At 34.6% G+C, this 16,219-nt stretch overlaps 1 protein-coding gene and 1 pseudogene across 1 annotated transcript; one reads left to right on the top strand and one right to left on the bottom strand.

Moving 5' to 3' along the window:
* The first annotated feature begins 8,747 nt into the window (after positions 1–8,747).
* LOC132174677 (calcineurin B-like protein 7) lies at positions 8,748–10,608 on the top strand (annotated as a pseudogene).
* Positions 10,609–13,524: 2,916 nt separating this feature from the next.
* LOC132174401 (uncharacterized) lies at positions 13,525–15,360 on the bottom strand. Its single transcript, XM_059586063.1, has one exon. The coding sequence runs from the start codon at positions 15,358–15,360 to the stop codon at positions 13,525–13,527; it is 1,836 nt and encodes a 611-aa protein (XP_059442046.1).
* Positions 15,361–16,219: the final 859 nt, after the last annotated feature.

The raw sequence follows: 16,219 nt of genomic DNA, 5'->3' as shown, positions 1-16,219 counted from the left end.
AACAGATTGATAACAAATAAAAGAAAGGACAATCAGAGGATAAAGAAGGAAAACAGGGGACACCCTGTTTGTACTGCGATGAACTTGGCTTATTGCTTAGACCACATTTCTGCTCTCTGTTATGGCTCCGGCTCATTGCTACTCATTTTTTATGTTATGCTTCTGCATATTGAATGTATAGATTACCAGGTTAATATATATGACAGTGAGAGTGAGCTTTTTATTATGATTTTTTGCATATTTTGATGTATCAGTTGAATCTATAAACAATTAAATTGGATTACATCTCTTACCATTTCAAATTCTGAAACTTCAAAAATTAAGTCTTTCTTTGCATCCAACGGCTTGAAAAATGGCACTGATTAAAAACGTGACATATTATTGATAAGAATCAACCTTTATTAAGATTTAAAGGTTGATTGACATGCAACGCCATATCAATAAAATTAAATAAAATTATAGTGTATGGCATTACTCTTTAATTACGGTGTAATGCTAGAAACCACATTATTATTTCACAATGTTAATGTGACAATTCCAATCAACCTTTGAATCAGTTCTTATTACAAAAAAAAAAAAAATCCAAGTGTTAGTTGGAATTGTCACAATTCACGTGAGCATTAGTAGAATAGTTATGAAACAAAAATGTTGTGTATTGCATTACTCTTAATACATGATCTAACATTTATCATGTAATTGATTGTTCTTTAATTGTATAATTTATTCAAGTTAATTTAAAGAGGAAAGTATGTTGCACACTTTCATAGCAGGCTTTGTGGTGGTGAACTCCTTGCAAATTTACGAAGCCATGGTGTTGAGAATTGTGATAAAGAAATTTTTTTGTTATTTATTTATTTTTTTTTTCTAATCAATACGCTAGAGGGGGATTTTTTTTTTATTCTATCTTTTCTCATTACCCTTTTTTTGTAATTCCTATGATGCAATTGGAGCTTATCGTCAGAAAAGAATCAAGTTAGATAATCCTTTCTACCTACCATGAGATTTATGAGCACTAGCTAATAGTAAAAAGTATAAGTTAAATTATGCCATTTTGGAATCTCTATTTTAGTGTAGATGAATAAGTTAAATTAGTGAGTAAACTTTGCATTACAATACTTTGGACGTACGGTGCTCTTTTTTCTTTCCTCTTCGGCGTTCTCCGCATTTGAGTCCTCAGTTGAGCAGAAAAATCAATATGCTTTGGTTCTAAATTAAGAACCAATCATGCATTTCAACAAGTAAAAAAAAAAAAAAAAAATGGTAATGCTTTCATTACATAAATAAAATAAAATTATTGTGCACACTTTAGTTTTTTCATTTTTGGATGAACAAGTAGTACAAGAAAGACGAATGACACAAATAAAAAAAACAAAAGAGTAAAGTAGTACAAAAAAACGCAGCAGTGTTCACTCAAGTTGAAGAAGGACAACATAGCATAATCATGATTAAATAATAAATAAGAATTGAAGCTGCCAACCTCATCAGAAACAGTACTCAACACCGAGATGCTAGCTCCAAATGAAACCACTTCTCATATCCCTTCACTTAGCATCCACATACAATCAGGGTAATAAGGTCTGGGGGGGTGGACTCTAAATTTGCATTCACTACATTCTAGGGCCACACCATCAATATATCTGTTACAGCCATCACATCTATAGTGAGTCTTCTTGACAAAAGTGAGAGGGTGCTCATGATATTCACTTTTGTAGGTATTTCCAATCATGATGCATGGATAGTTTCCAAGAACACATTCGGTATGAGCAGGAAAGTCGCATTCTTCACAGTAATAAAACCAATGATTCGGATTTCTCTTTTCTTCACAAATTAGACAATAATATTCTCTAGAATCGTCTTTAGCAGCGTAGGTAAGTTTGAAGAGATGTGTATCATATTTATGCCTCGCTACCAATGGAAGATTTGCGCATCTAATTCCCAAGATGAAATCGCAACCAGTGCATACGAACACATGGTTCTCGTTGTCCTTAGGACAAGCTTTGCATTTTCTATTCTTAGAATCTTGAGCAAGGCAAAAGGGATGCTCATGACCTTCGTGTTCAAGTGTTTCAGGAATTGAACCGCATTGAATGTCAATGAATTTCCAAAGCCCTCTATATTGAGGACAATTGTAGGTGAAACCACGATGATGACGAGAACAAATATTACAAAAGAACACAGCACTCTTGGTAGGTGCCTGTGGAAGGAGGGTGAGCGTGTAAAAGTTGTAAAGTCGGTGTTGCTCAATCGTTGTGGGAAATTTAGTACATCGTGTGTGAAGAAAGAAGTTGCATTGCGCATAGCTGTAGAAAGGGACTGAAATTATGAGCTCCGTACACCCTTGACAAAGCTTATCATCCTTGATCTCATCATCACATATGATTAACTTATGTTGTAAATGACTGAAATGTTGGATCTCCCCAAGGTGAGGTCCTTTGTCCTCTGTTTGATCGAGCGCCTTGATCAAATGAGTTGCACGGCCAACAGATTCGTTGGGCACAGACTCACTAGTTGCAGGCAACTCCCCATACCGATCCCGAAAACTTCTTAGGCATTCTGTGTGTAAAGTATAACTACATTGTTGACAATAGTAAGCTGCATACTCTTTATTGATTTTGTCACCGCAGATTCTGCAGAACATGTTATTGATTTCATGAGGAGAATAAATGAGGTTAAGGAAGTGACTGTGTAACTTAATTTTGACCTTGCGTGGAATTGTATCACATGTTTTGTGAACCAAGAGTTGGCAGATACTACATAGGAAGGACGTGTTCTTGATTTCCTCTCCACAAGCATCACAATTGAACTGGATACGCCTCAAAAAGGGGGAGAATTCGTGTTGGTGACCGTCATTAGGATTGCGATTAGCACATTTGATGTCGAGTTTGAAATCACACGAACCACAATAGTAAAAGAAAGAGCGATCGTGAGATTTATTACAAGCATCACAACGTTCATTATGCCACAACCCGAGAAAAAGGGCGTGGTTTGGGTGCAAATGGTGATTCATCTCTGGAGATATTTCAGCGCATGATTTGTGAATGAAAAAGCTGCATTCAGAGGAGACAGAGCATTTGTAGGCGGGACCCAATACTGGCTCGTTGCACATGAAGCAAACAACTTCATTTTCCAGCTTTTCAGTGAAGTCCAAGCAATGATTTTTGGACGATGCGTACTTGTGAACAAGGCGGTTATCACATTCGACGCAATTGTGGAGGGAACCCCATATTGGTTTGACAACTTCCTTCTCACCATCTTTTTTCAGCTCTTCTCTGTAGATCAAGTGGTGTGGAACACCCTCGTCATGATCGCAGGACTCTATCTCTGTCTGAAGAGTAAAGATCTCTCACACGCGCACTCTATGTGTCTCTCTTGCAAGTTACAAGTAGTCAAAGCACAGAAGCGATGGAGAGGGAGAGAAAGAGAAAGAGGTATACAAGTGATATTCAGAATTAATTAATTAATGAGATAAAGATATTGATGAAGATCTCTTTGTGACTCACAAATATACAACCCCCTACGGCCCTAGCTACTGGGTCTCAGCTGTTTGGGTATTCTTTTTCAATATTCACGAGACAAAATTAGCGAGATAGATTGATTAACGGTGTAGGAGGGATAGCATTATGGCAATGAAATTGAAAAAAGCTAGATGGACCCACCACACATGGCACATACAAAACAAATTAAAAAAAGAAAGAAAGATATAATGGAATATTGAGGAAGCGACCTGCGGGGTTTTAATTAAATGTTTTTGTCAACTTCTTTTCATTTTCCTTTTTCTTTATTTTCCTCATTTTCATTTTCAGGGCTACATTCATAAATCATGCTTCTAAAATTCCATTATTAATTTTGCTAATTTCATAACACTCTTTATCAACTCACCGCGCAATATCTCTTCCTCAATGTTAATCAAATTGCTTGTAACTAAACTTTTTGAATTGCAGTCATCTTACAATATAAGAAATAATAGTGATGATTGGTGATTATTACATTAATTTCAATAGGACACGTGTCATAATTTGAATAGCTTTTACATATCATACTATCGAAATTTGTTAAATTAGTAGACGAAATTTAGCAATTACTTTTTTGGCATACGAACTTCTGAGTTTATTTTTGGTACTATATATAACTAATTGCAAATTCGGTAAACCACAAAAACTGATTTTACATTTTTTTTCTTCATAAAAGTAAAGAAGTGATGCAACTTTAACCCGAAAAATTATCATTATAATGTGAGCTAAACTTATCATACACAAAAGTTGAATGAAAGATTCATGTAAATCAAACCAAAGAGGCAAGCAAAGTATAACTTGGCTTGCACTCAGCGAATTCTTATGTCAAATTCTTTCAATATTGTCACCTTGAATTCAAAAATTCTTTTGAATATATACCAACTAATTATAATAATGAATTTTGTATTCTCATTCAATACAAAAAAAAGAAACGTCTATATATTATTCCCATCAAACTACTATTCAATTAATAATATGTCCTCAGACTTTTAATTGAAACAATATATCTCAAAAACTATCAAAAAATTGTCAACGTCCTTTCCCAATACTCATAATTTGGAGTATCAACACATCGTTCATGTTTGCAATTCTTAATTGACAAATTAAAAAATTGTTGTGAAAGCCCAATATTATTTGGTGATAAATCAAAAAATTTCACAAGACAAATCAGATTTATTGATGAAATTACTAAAAAGTCTAGGGGCAATGAAAAAATCCGGACCCATAGTTATACTCCTTCCCACTTCCTGGACTACCCTACGGTTCCAATAGTATTATTTTATATTTTTATTTTGACAATAGTTTAAGAATTTATAGGGTAATTTTGACCAAAAAAAAAATGGCATCATAATGTGACCCATACTTACCATACACAAAAGTTGAAAGGCCGAATATGCATATCAAACCAAAGAGGCAAGCAAGGTTGAGAAAAGTTGGACTTCTCCTTATGAACACCAAAATGTTGCAAATTATATTTTAGAATTTACTTTTCTTTTTTGCTGGAGGGCAAACTAAATATTCAAAAGTAAATCATGCAAGGAAAAGTAAAGGCAAGCTTACACAAAGAGTATCGAATTTTAGTTTGAGTGTAAAGTAGAGTATGCCATTTATAATTAGAGGGCAATTTTGACCCGAAAAATGATCATCCTAATGTGACCCAAACTTACCATACACAAAAGATGAATGAAAGCCCGAATAAAGATGCATGTAAATCAGTCCAAAGAGCAAAGAGCAAAGAGGCAAGCAAAGTACAACTTGGCTTGCACTCAATGAATACCGACTTCAAATTCTTTTTGAAAAGCAATCATCTTGTAATTTACAAATCATATATATTAGTTTTAGAATTTAGAGGCCAATTTTGACCCCAAAAAATGATCATCCTAATGTGACCCAAACTTATCATACACAAAAGTTAAAAGGCGTAATAAAAATATATCTTATAAATCAAACCAAACAGGGAAGCAAAGGTTCACTTGGCATGAAAGCCCAATATTATTTAAGGATAAATCAAAAAGTTTCACAAGACAAATCAGATTTATTGATGAAATTACTAAAAAGTCTAGGGGCAATGAAAAAACCCAGACCCCATACTTATGTTCATTCCCACTTCCTATACTACCCTATGGTTCCAATAGTATTATTTTAGATCATTGATTTTGACAATAGTTTTAGAATTTACAGGGTAATTTTGACATAAAACAATTAGCGTCCTCCTATGACCCAAACTTACCATAAACAGAAGTAGAAAGGCTGAATAAAGATGTGTATAAATCAAACCCAAGAAGCAAGCAAGGTTGAGAATAGTTGGACTTCTCCTTATGAGCACCAAAATGTTGCAAATTTTATTCTATACTTTACTTTTTTGTTGGGGGGCAAACAAAATATTCAAAAGTAAATCATGCGAGGAAAAGCGAAAAAGCAAGCTTACACAAAGAACATCGAATTTTAGTTTGAGTGTTAAGTGGAGTAATGTAAAGGCATGTGATTAAAATCAAGAGAAATTATGCAAAATATGTGCAGCATGCGAGCTGTGGGGTTTTGAGATGCTTCCCTCAACCTTAACGTGTAAACCATGTCAACTTTTTAGTTTTTCATTTACAAAAATGACTTCTATATTACTTTTGTAATGTCGCTCTTAAAGTTTAAAAACTTTCAATATAGTGTTATCGAAATTCTAACATTTTGCAATGTTAACCCTCCGTTAATTTCTTTTTATAAAATTCTAAAAAAAAAAAAAAAAAAAAAAAAAAAACAACAACAACAACATTAAATACGGGTAAATTTGAAATTTTATAAAATTTTCAGGGGTATAAAATCCATTTCGCACTTTTTTTGTTTGATTTAACCCAAACCAAATACTAATGGAGGGTAACATTGCAAAATATTGAAAGTTTAATACACTAAATTAAGAGTTTTTGAACTTTGAAAAAAACATTACAAAAATGATAGAAGTTCATAAGACTATATGAAACTTCCCCTTTCCATTTTATTTTGTTTCTTAAAATCACATTCCCACCCATCGAGTGTCGTATGCAACTTCTTAGAACATGATCTTCACTCTGTGAGTAGTGTGGCCACTTCTTATTACCATGACGCCCATAATTTGTGATTGTTCAGGTACGTTTATGGTTCAAGTTTGCAAACATAGACATTCCCAAATTATCATTCCAAACTATATAGATATAGAACTTGTTTGGTTCATGGAATGTCTAGTCTATTGGAAAAATGAATAACTACTACTAGGAATAGAAGAGTGTCTAATAGAATAGCTATTCATATTCCTTAGTTTGGCAACAACATAAATGCAAAAATTAGAATTGAATCAAAATTACGAAAAACCCAATTTTTTTTTTTTTCAAACTCATTAAATTTTTTTTTTTTTTTAAAAAAAAAAAAAAAACTGAAATAAAATGGGTGGCCAACCACCCCCAACCTCTTCTGTGGGTGGCTGACCACCCCAATGGGTGGTCAAGCCACCCACTTTATTTTTATTTTGTTTTAAGTTTTAAAAAAAAAAATTTAAGGGTATTTTTGAAAAATGTATTATATTCCTTAAAGATTAGCTAAGCCACTAAAAAATAAGTGGCTTGGCTAATCATTTGTATATGAGATTAATAGTCCTATGAGAATAAATTATTTCCAGAAATAGTGTGTTATCAAACAAATGAATAGTTATACCTAGGATTAGCTAGTCTATTCCAAGGGTCTATAAGGATTAGCTAGTTCAAATGGGGCCATAATTTATTATATGTGGTCACATACTATCCTAATGTTAATGGTGATACAATTTATAAAAGGTTCACTTGGGCTTCAGTCAACGTCAAGCCCCCTCAAGTCCATCAAGACTTCGATAAAAAAAAAAAAAAGTCAATCAAGACTTGTTTACCTTTTGGGCTGGACCGTAACCATCAGTACCGTTATATTAGCTCATTCTTTCTCAGGAGAATCTTTGACCGGTGGCCCCCAATCTGTATATCAATAGTCTAGACGCTTGATGAACTCATCTTCCTCAATATTAATCAAATGCTTGCAACTAAACTGTTTGAAATGCAATCATCTTATAATATATATATAAGAAACATATATATTAGTAAAGATTGGTGATTATTGCATGAATTTATATTAATTCCAATTAGAGACTAGCTAGTTGAACTCAAATTCCCACTCATGGAGCATGCTGTATTGTTGTGAGGCAGGACATCTATGTAAGTTTCATTTCTTGATGATTAGAGTATTTAATTAGGATATTTCCAACGATAAAATGTAAACTTTTATGTTGCTACGTGCTAAAGGTTGTCAATTATTTTTGTCCTGTACGTTAGTCATTTTTTTTTTTTTCTTGTTGTCATCATGGGTCAAGGCAGTAACTTTTTACCTTTGATTAATGATACGCACACTCTTACACTCCGTGACATTTAAAATCACTATTAAAATTTCTGTTTGGAGAGAATGAAAATGATACGAAAGCATGAAATATTGGGACTTAGTGTTGCAAGATTTCAAGTGAGAAGATGCAAGAAATCAAGTTTCAAGCTTTAATGTTCTTTTCCAACTATCTGTCAATCATGTGGATTCTCTTTAAACAGGAGAGAATATATATATAGGTGCTTCAAGATGTCAGAGTGTTATTAATGCATTTTTCGAATATCGCCAAAGATTATGCCATTAATTTCCTTCTTCAATTACAAGTTAAGGGCTCCAACAATTTGAGAATTTCATGCATGACAAATGATGCTTCAAAGTCATATTATTCCTTGATTTGTTCAGAGAACCTACTAAGGTTCCTATTTGGTTTATGCAAAGCGGATGTTATGGCATCATTAAATTCCAGGCAGTCACGCATTTCTCTCAACGTGGACACATGTACCTTATGATGCTACTTGCATTGAACAGCAGTCACTGGTGCAGCCTTTTTTCCAGTGCCCACCAAAACAATCAAAATAAAGAGTCATGCAGATTCCTCAAGCTCAAATCCACACAAAAAAGTTGCAGACTCGGAGAGATTTCCTACTTCAGTTTCAAAAGGTTTGGTACCTTTATAAGACTTGTTAGGCACTTGGTGAATAGAACCAAAACCACAACAGAGGTACAGCACTCTCACATAGGCTCCTCCTCTGAGGCCTATTTTCCATAGAATGGTTAATGTGCAGATTCTTGTATTTGATCGAAGTTATGATATACCATGTTTATTTTTGCAGAAAATAAAGAATTTTTATTAACATCAAGGGCTTTACAATGGGATGCATTTGCATGAAGTAGCGAATTAAGGGCGAAGACCCAGCTGTTGTCTCCTCTCAAACGAGTTGTAAGCTTCATTCACTTTTCTTTTACTTATTCTCAGGCTGGAATCTCCTTTCTGGGTTTTACTTGTTAAATGAATATGTATGCCTTACATTCTTGCAGTTAATGTGACCGAGGTTGAAACTTTGTATGAGCTATTCTTGAAACTAAGCAGTTCAATAGTTAATGATGGGGTCATAAGCAAAGTAAGCTTCACCCTTTATTCCTAGGCACCACTTTCTATGCATGAACATATAGACTTGTAATATACAGATGCAACAAAATTTGATAAGAAGTTGGTAGACATGTTCAGATAACATTTTACATTCAAATTAATTGTTTTAAGATTGCCTGTTTTAATCCCAGATTGATTTGAATATTATTCTTAAACATATAGTAAGCTTCTTTCACAGGGCAGTATCCATTCTGATCTCAGTTTTGAGTTTGCAGGAAGAGTTTCAGCTTGGATTATTCAGGAATAGCAAGAATCAAAGTCTCTTTGCAGACAGGGTCAGCTTCCTGGCTTTAATTTTGATTTTGAGATAAAATGTAGGGGCAGAATGACATATTTGAAAGGAGTTGAATGACAGGATTTCTGATAACAGAATTTTTGGTCACAAATCATCTTTTTTCTTGATTTCTTAGTCTAGTTTTCTCATTATTTAGTTGTTTTTGGTTCATTCACTTCATGCCATTTCTGCCTCTCTTTTTTTCTTAAACTACGGCTCATTTATGTTTTTGTTGAACAAAATTACATGTCGTTTTGGTCCATGTAAACAGTCGTTTTTTAAAACAACATTGTCATCTACATGCTTGTTTTATGACTGACAAGAATGTTTTTGCTTGCCAGAACTTAACATATTTTCCAGCTGTTTGAGTCCAAACATGATGGAGTGATAGAATTTGGGGAGTTTGTTCGATCTGAGTGTCTTTCACCCAGAAGCACCTAAAGCAGAAAAAGTAGCTTGTATGAAATTCTTCTATTTTGTGAGTTCTTGCGTGTGCGTGTCTAAAGAATGTACTAAAGCTTTATATCTGATGTTGCTGTTTCATTTCAATTACATGATATATGGCAAACAGGCTTTATCGAACATGAAGAGGTAATAAGTGATATTTTGACCTTAATTCTTGAAATTAGAGACACGTCAGCTACTAAAATAATATTGTAACAGCTTCCAATCACATGCTAACATGTGTTAACAAATTGTAGAAGAGTTGTAGGTCTAGTATTTTTTATAAGAAAAACTAAGCTAAAAGCTAGGCCCTTAAAGCGTGGTTAAGTTACAAGATAATGCATGGCAATGGGGAAAAGAAATTGAAAACCAACATACTATATGCTGTTCACACACATGAAAGGTCAAGGAAATGCTTTTGGCGCTTCTGAAGGAGTCGAACATGATCCTTTCTGATGATATCATTGAAGCCATTATTGATAAGGTATGGCTTAGATGGCGGCATGTGAAAAAATCTATGCAATTATGTTGTCATTAAGTATACCTTTCACTCCATAATTGTACAGACATTTAGGGAAGCAGATTTAAAACAAGATGGAAAAATTGATATGGAAGAGTGGCAGGAGTTTGTGTCTCGCAACCCATCCATATTGAAGAATATGACTATTCCATATCTGAAGTAAGTCCCTTTCATCTTGTTTCTTGGTTTCTATACATCTGATTTGACCTTGACATCTTTGTTTCAATTGTCTATGTTTATTACTCTTGATTCATCCATAACCATTCATTGCAGGGACATTACAAATGCATTTCCTAGTTTCATGATGAGATCAAACTTTGAAGATGACATGAACAATCTTTGAAAATTTCCATTTGCCTACTTGAATTACCATTTGCCAACTTGTACATGGCTTACAATCTCTTTCTGTACACTAGATATGTAAATCAAAGAAAATTTCATTACAAAATACTTGTTTGACATTCTTGAAGCTTCTGCATTGGATCATTTTTCCTTGGAAACAACCATGTCCTTCAAGTTCATGGGATAGCACATTTTTGTGTGCAGGCCATTCCACACATTGTCTGCCAGTATGGCATTCACCTCAGGTCCTCAGCAGTTGCGTGGAACTGATCCCACCAGATATGGTTGGCAGCATTATTGCAAGCCATTTCTGGTGATACACACATGATCCAACCCCTGAACTTTCCCAACCCACAGCAATCATCAGTAGTAACATTGAAACCTGAAACAAGAGCACAGTATATAGGATGAGATGGATAAGCGAAGAAAAGTGTTCTGGTAAAACAGGAGTAAAATTCAGAAGATTTCTCACCATAAAGTTGGTGGTTCTTTATTATATCCATGGTGCCTTCATAGACATCACAGAAGATGATATTGGAATCAGGAAGCTCCTGACCAAGCTCCTCAATCATGAATCTCATAAGAAAGTTGAACTCCGATGATGAAGGAGACATGATGCGTGTGGGCGACTATCCATGGCAGTAAGTTGTGTTCAGTACTATGTATCACAAAATAGAATATGATTCTTACTTACAACTGTTTGGAAGTTACTGAAAACAGTTTAGTGTTTTTTGTTGGCTTGCAGGGAATTCTGTAACATGGTGAGAAGAATGTTCATATGTTCTACTCAGGATGTGAAGAATGTTGTGAATACTTAATGGAAGTCTTGGTAGGTGGAAGTGGGGATGGTGGGTCTCTGTTTCTTGTGATTGTAAATACATGTGTTTTGGAACTAATCTTCCGCTTTAGCCTGTGGAAATTGGCAACGTCCTCTTGCTCTATTAAGTTTTGTCTCTTTTTGGTCCTTTTTTTCTCTGAGCAAATGGTTCAAAAAAAAAAACGTCAAAGCAAACAACACAACGGAAAGAAAAAACAAATAAAAGAATGGCCAAACAGAGGACAAAGAAGGAAAATAGGGGATACCCTACGGAGGGTTATTAGGAATAAAATGGGAATGCTTCTATTCTTGCTTGTAGAAACGGTCCACCTAGTAAGGTTATGTGCATGCTAGTTTCTACTGCAATGAAATTTATGGAACGTTTTTGAGATAACCAGATTAATAAGAAATAAGAGAAAGGACAATAAGAGGATAAAGAAGGAAAACAGGGGATACCCTGTTTGTACTGCGATGAACTTGGCTTATTGCTTAGCCGACTGTCATTCCTGTTAAAGTAACGATTAAGGGATTAAATTTACATCTTCCTATTAACTTAAGTTGTTGGGATAAATGGTAATTTAACATGATATCAAAGCCAAACGGTCATAAGATCGAACCATGACTCTGTCAAATTATCATTTAATTAAATATTTTACGTGTTTGGCCTCACCTATTAAAAAAGAGTTTGAGGGGAAGTGTTAAAATAATTATTAAGTGATTAAATTTACCTTTTGGAATAACTGATAATTTAACAATTCATGTTGATCATAGCATGAAAGGTGCAGTGCGTCCTTGTGGGGCCCACAAAGACCACATTTCTGCTCTCTGTTATGGCTCTGGCTCATTGGTACTTATTTTTTATGTTATGCTTGTGCATATTGAATATATAGATTAGCAGGTTAATATAATACGAGAGTGAGCTTTTATTACAAGTCTTTTTTACATATTGATGTATCAGTTGAATCTATAAACAATTAAATTGGATTACATCTCTTACAATTTCAAATTGTAAAATTACAAAATTCAAGTATTTTTTTTTTACATCGAACGGCTTGAAAATTGCCACTTATTAAAAACGTGACATATTATTGATGAGAATCAACCTTTATTAAGATTTAAAGGTTGATTGGCATGAAGTGCCAAATCAATAAAGTAGAATAAAAGTATAGTGTATGGCATTACCCTTTAATTATTGTGTAATGCTAGAAACCACATTATTATCTCACAATGTGGCAATTTCAATAGACTCTTGAATCAATTCTTATTAAAAATAAAAAAAATAAAAATAAAAATTCCAAATGTTAGTTGGGAGTCGGGATTGTCACAATTCATGTGAGCATTAGTAGAATAGTTATGAAACAAAAATGTGATGTATAACATTACTCTTAATATATAATCTAACATTTATCATGTAATTGATTATCCTTTAATTGTATAATTTATTCAAGTTAATTTAAAGAGGAAAATATGTTGCAAATGTTCATAGCAGGTTTTGTGGTGGTGAACTCCTTGCCAATGTACGAAGCCATTGTGTTGAGAATTGTGATAAAGAAATTTGTTTGGTATTTTTTTTTTTTTTTTCATCTTTTCTCATTAACTTAAACTTTTGGGTTAACCGTAATTTAACATGGTATCATTATATATATAGAGAGAGAGAGAGAGTTCAAACTCTGTCTTTCGTAATTTACCTCTCATTGAGCATCATTTATTAAGGAAAAGTTTTAGCTTGTACACATGAAAGAGAGTTTGATATATAATATTAATTGTAAATCAATATGCTTTGGTTGTAAATAACCAATCATGCATTTCAACCAAAAAAAAAAAAAAATGGTAATGCTTTCATTACATAAACAAAATTACTGTGCACACTTTAGATTTTTCATTTTTGGGTGAACAAGTAGTACAAGAAAGAATCACACAAAAAAAACAAAAGAGTAAAGTAGTACAAACAAACCCAACAGAGCGTTCACTTAAGTTGAAGAAGGACAACATAGCGTAATCATGATTAAATAATAAATAAGAATTGAAGCTGCCAACCTCAACAGAAATATTCAACACCGAGATGCTCCACATGAAACCACTTCTCATATATATAGCATTCTACCGTCTCCGTTCACTTAGTATCCACATACAATCAGGGTAATAATGTCTAGGGGGGTGGACATTAAATTTGCATTCACTACATTCTAGGGCCACACCGTCAAACTCATCCGAACAGGCATCACATTCGAGTGAGTCTTCAGTCTTCTGGACAAAAGTGAGAAGGTGCTCATGATATTCACTTTTGTAAGTACTCCCAATCGTGATACGTGGATAGTTCCCAAGAACACATTCGGGATGAGCGGGGAAGTCACATTCTTTACAGTAATAGAACCAATGGTTCTCATCTCTTTCTTCTTCGCAAATTAGACAATAATATTCTCTAGAGTCATCTTCAGTTGCGTATGTAAGCTTCAGGAGATGTGTATCATATTTATGCCTCGCGACCAGTGAAAGATTTGCACATCTAATTCCCAAGATGAAATCGCAACTGGTGCAGACAAAGACATAGTCCTCGTTGTCCTCAAAACAAGCTTTGCATTTTCTTTTCTTAGAATCTTGAGCAAGGTAGAAGAGATGCTGATGACCTTCGTGTTTAAGGGTTTCTGGAATTGAACCACATTGAATGTCAAAAGTCTCTCCGCACCAAGAAGTGTCACATTTGTAGGTGAAGCCACGATGATGACAAGAACACAAATCACAAAAGAACACGCCACTCTTGTTAGATGCTCGTGGGAGGAGGGTGAGCGAGTGAAAATAGTGAAGTGGGTATTGCTCAATTGTTGTGGGAAGTTCAACACATCGAGTATGGAAAAAGAAGATGCATTGTGCACAACTGTAAAACGGGATCGAAGTTATGAATTGCATACACCCTTCACAGAGCTTATCATCCTTCATCTCATCATTGGAGAGTATTAACTTATGTTGTTGATGACTGAAATGTTGGATCTCCCCGAGGTGAGGTCCTTCGTCCTCTGCTTGATTGAGTACCTTGATCAAATGAGTTGCATGGCTAACAAATTTGTTAGGCACTGACTCGGGCGACTCCCCATGTATATCCCTAAAATGTCTTAGACATTCCGTGTGTAAAACATAACTACATTGTTGACAACAGTAAGCCGCATACTCTGGATTCACCCTGTCTCCGCAATTTCTACAAAACATGTCGTCACGCTTATTGGTTTCATGAGGAGAATAAAGGAGGTTGAGGAAATGATTGTGTAGCTTAATTTTGACCTTGCGTGAAATTGCAGCACATTTTTTGTGAACCAAGAGTTTGCAGATACTACACTCTCTATGGGTGAGGTTCGTGATTTCTTCTCCACAAGCTTCGCAATTGAATTGGATATGCTTCCATAAGGGGAAGAATTTGTGTTGGTGACAGTCCTTAGGATTAGTTGGCAAGTGATTAGCACATTTGATGTCAAGGTAGAAATCACACGAATTACAATTGTAAAAGAAAGAGGGATTATGAGATGACGTACAACAAGCATCACAATATTTTTTATCATGAAACCACCAAAGAGAAAGGGCATGGTCTGGGTGCAGAGGGTGATTCATCTCCAAAGATAGCTGGGCGCATGATTTGTGAATGAAAAAGCTGCATTCGGAGGCAGAGCATTTGTAGGCGGGACCCAATACTGGATCGTGGCACCCGGAGCAAAAAACTTCATTTTCCATCTTTTCAATGAAGTCCAAGCAATGATTGTTGGATGATGAGTAGTTGTGAACAGGGCGGTTACCACATTCCACGCAATTGTGGAGGGAACCCCACCATATTGGTTTGTTGCAGTACCTCCACGAGCAAACAAGTTTCTTCTCACCTTCTTTTTTCAGCTCTTCTCTATAGATCAAGTGGTGCGGAGGACAGACATAGTCATGACTGCAAAAATCCATCTCTGTCTAAAGAGTAAAGATCTGTCTACGACACACACGCACACTGTGTGTCTCTCTTACAAGTACTCAAAGCACACAAGCGATGGAGAGGGAGAGGGAGAGAAGTGATGCAACTTTGACCTGAAAAATTATCATCACAATGTGAGCTAAGCTTACCATACACAAAAGTTGAATGAAAGATTCATGTAAATCAAACCAAAGAGGCAAGCAAAGTATAACTTGGCTTGCACTCAGCGAATTATGATGTCAAATTCTTTCAATATTGTCACCTTGAATTCAAAAGTTCTTTTGAATATATACCAACTAATAATAATGAATTTTGTATTCTCATTCAACACAAAAAGAAAACGTCCATATACCCACCAAATTACTATCCAATTGATAATATGTTCTCAAACTTTTAATTGAGACAATATATCTCAAAAGCTATCAAAAAATTGTCGATGTCCTTTCCCAATACATATAATTTGGAGTATCATCACATCATGCATGTTTGCAATTCTTAATGGACAAATCAAAAGCTTGTTGTGAAAGCCCAATGTTATTCAGTGATAAATCAAAAAATTTCACAAGACAAGTCAGATTTATTGATGAAATTACTAATTAAGAAGTCTAAGGGCAACAAAAAAAGCCGGACCCATAGTTAATTATGTTCCTTCCCACTTCCCATACTACTATGCGGTTCCAATAGTATTATTTTAGATCTTTGATTTTGAAAATAGTTTTAGAATTTACAGGGTAATTTTGACCTAAAAAAAAATTGGCATCCTATTGTGACACAAACTTACCATAAACAAAAGTTGAAAGGCCGAATAAAGTTATATGTAAATCAAACCCACGAGGTAAGCAAGGCTGAGAA

The sequence above is a fragment of the Corylus avellana genome, chromosome ca3, assembly GCF_901000735.1.
Source record: "Corylus avellana chromosome ca3, CavTom2PMs-1.0".
NCBI lineage: Eukaryota > Viridiplantae > Streptophyta > Magnoliopsida > Fagales > Betulaceae > Corylus > Corylus avellana.
This window is presented reverse-complemented; position numbering and strand designations above follow the sequence as displayed.

Bases quoted from the DNA above. Each gene is read 5' to 3' on its own strand.
- LOC132174401 (XM_059586063.1), bottom strand. From the start codon at position 15,360: ATGGATTTTTGCAGTCATGACTATGTCTGTCCTCCGCACCACTTGATC.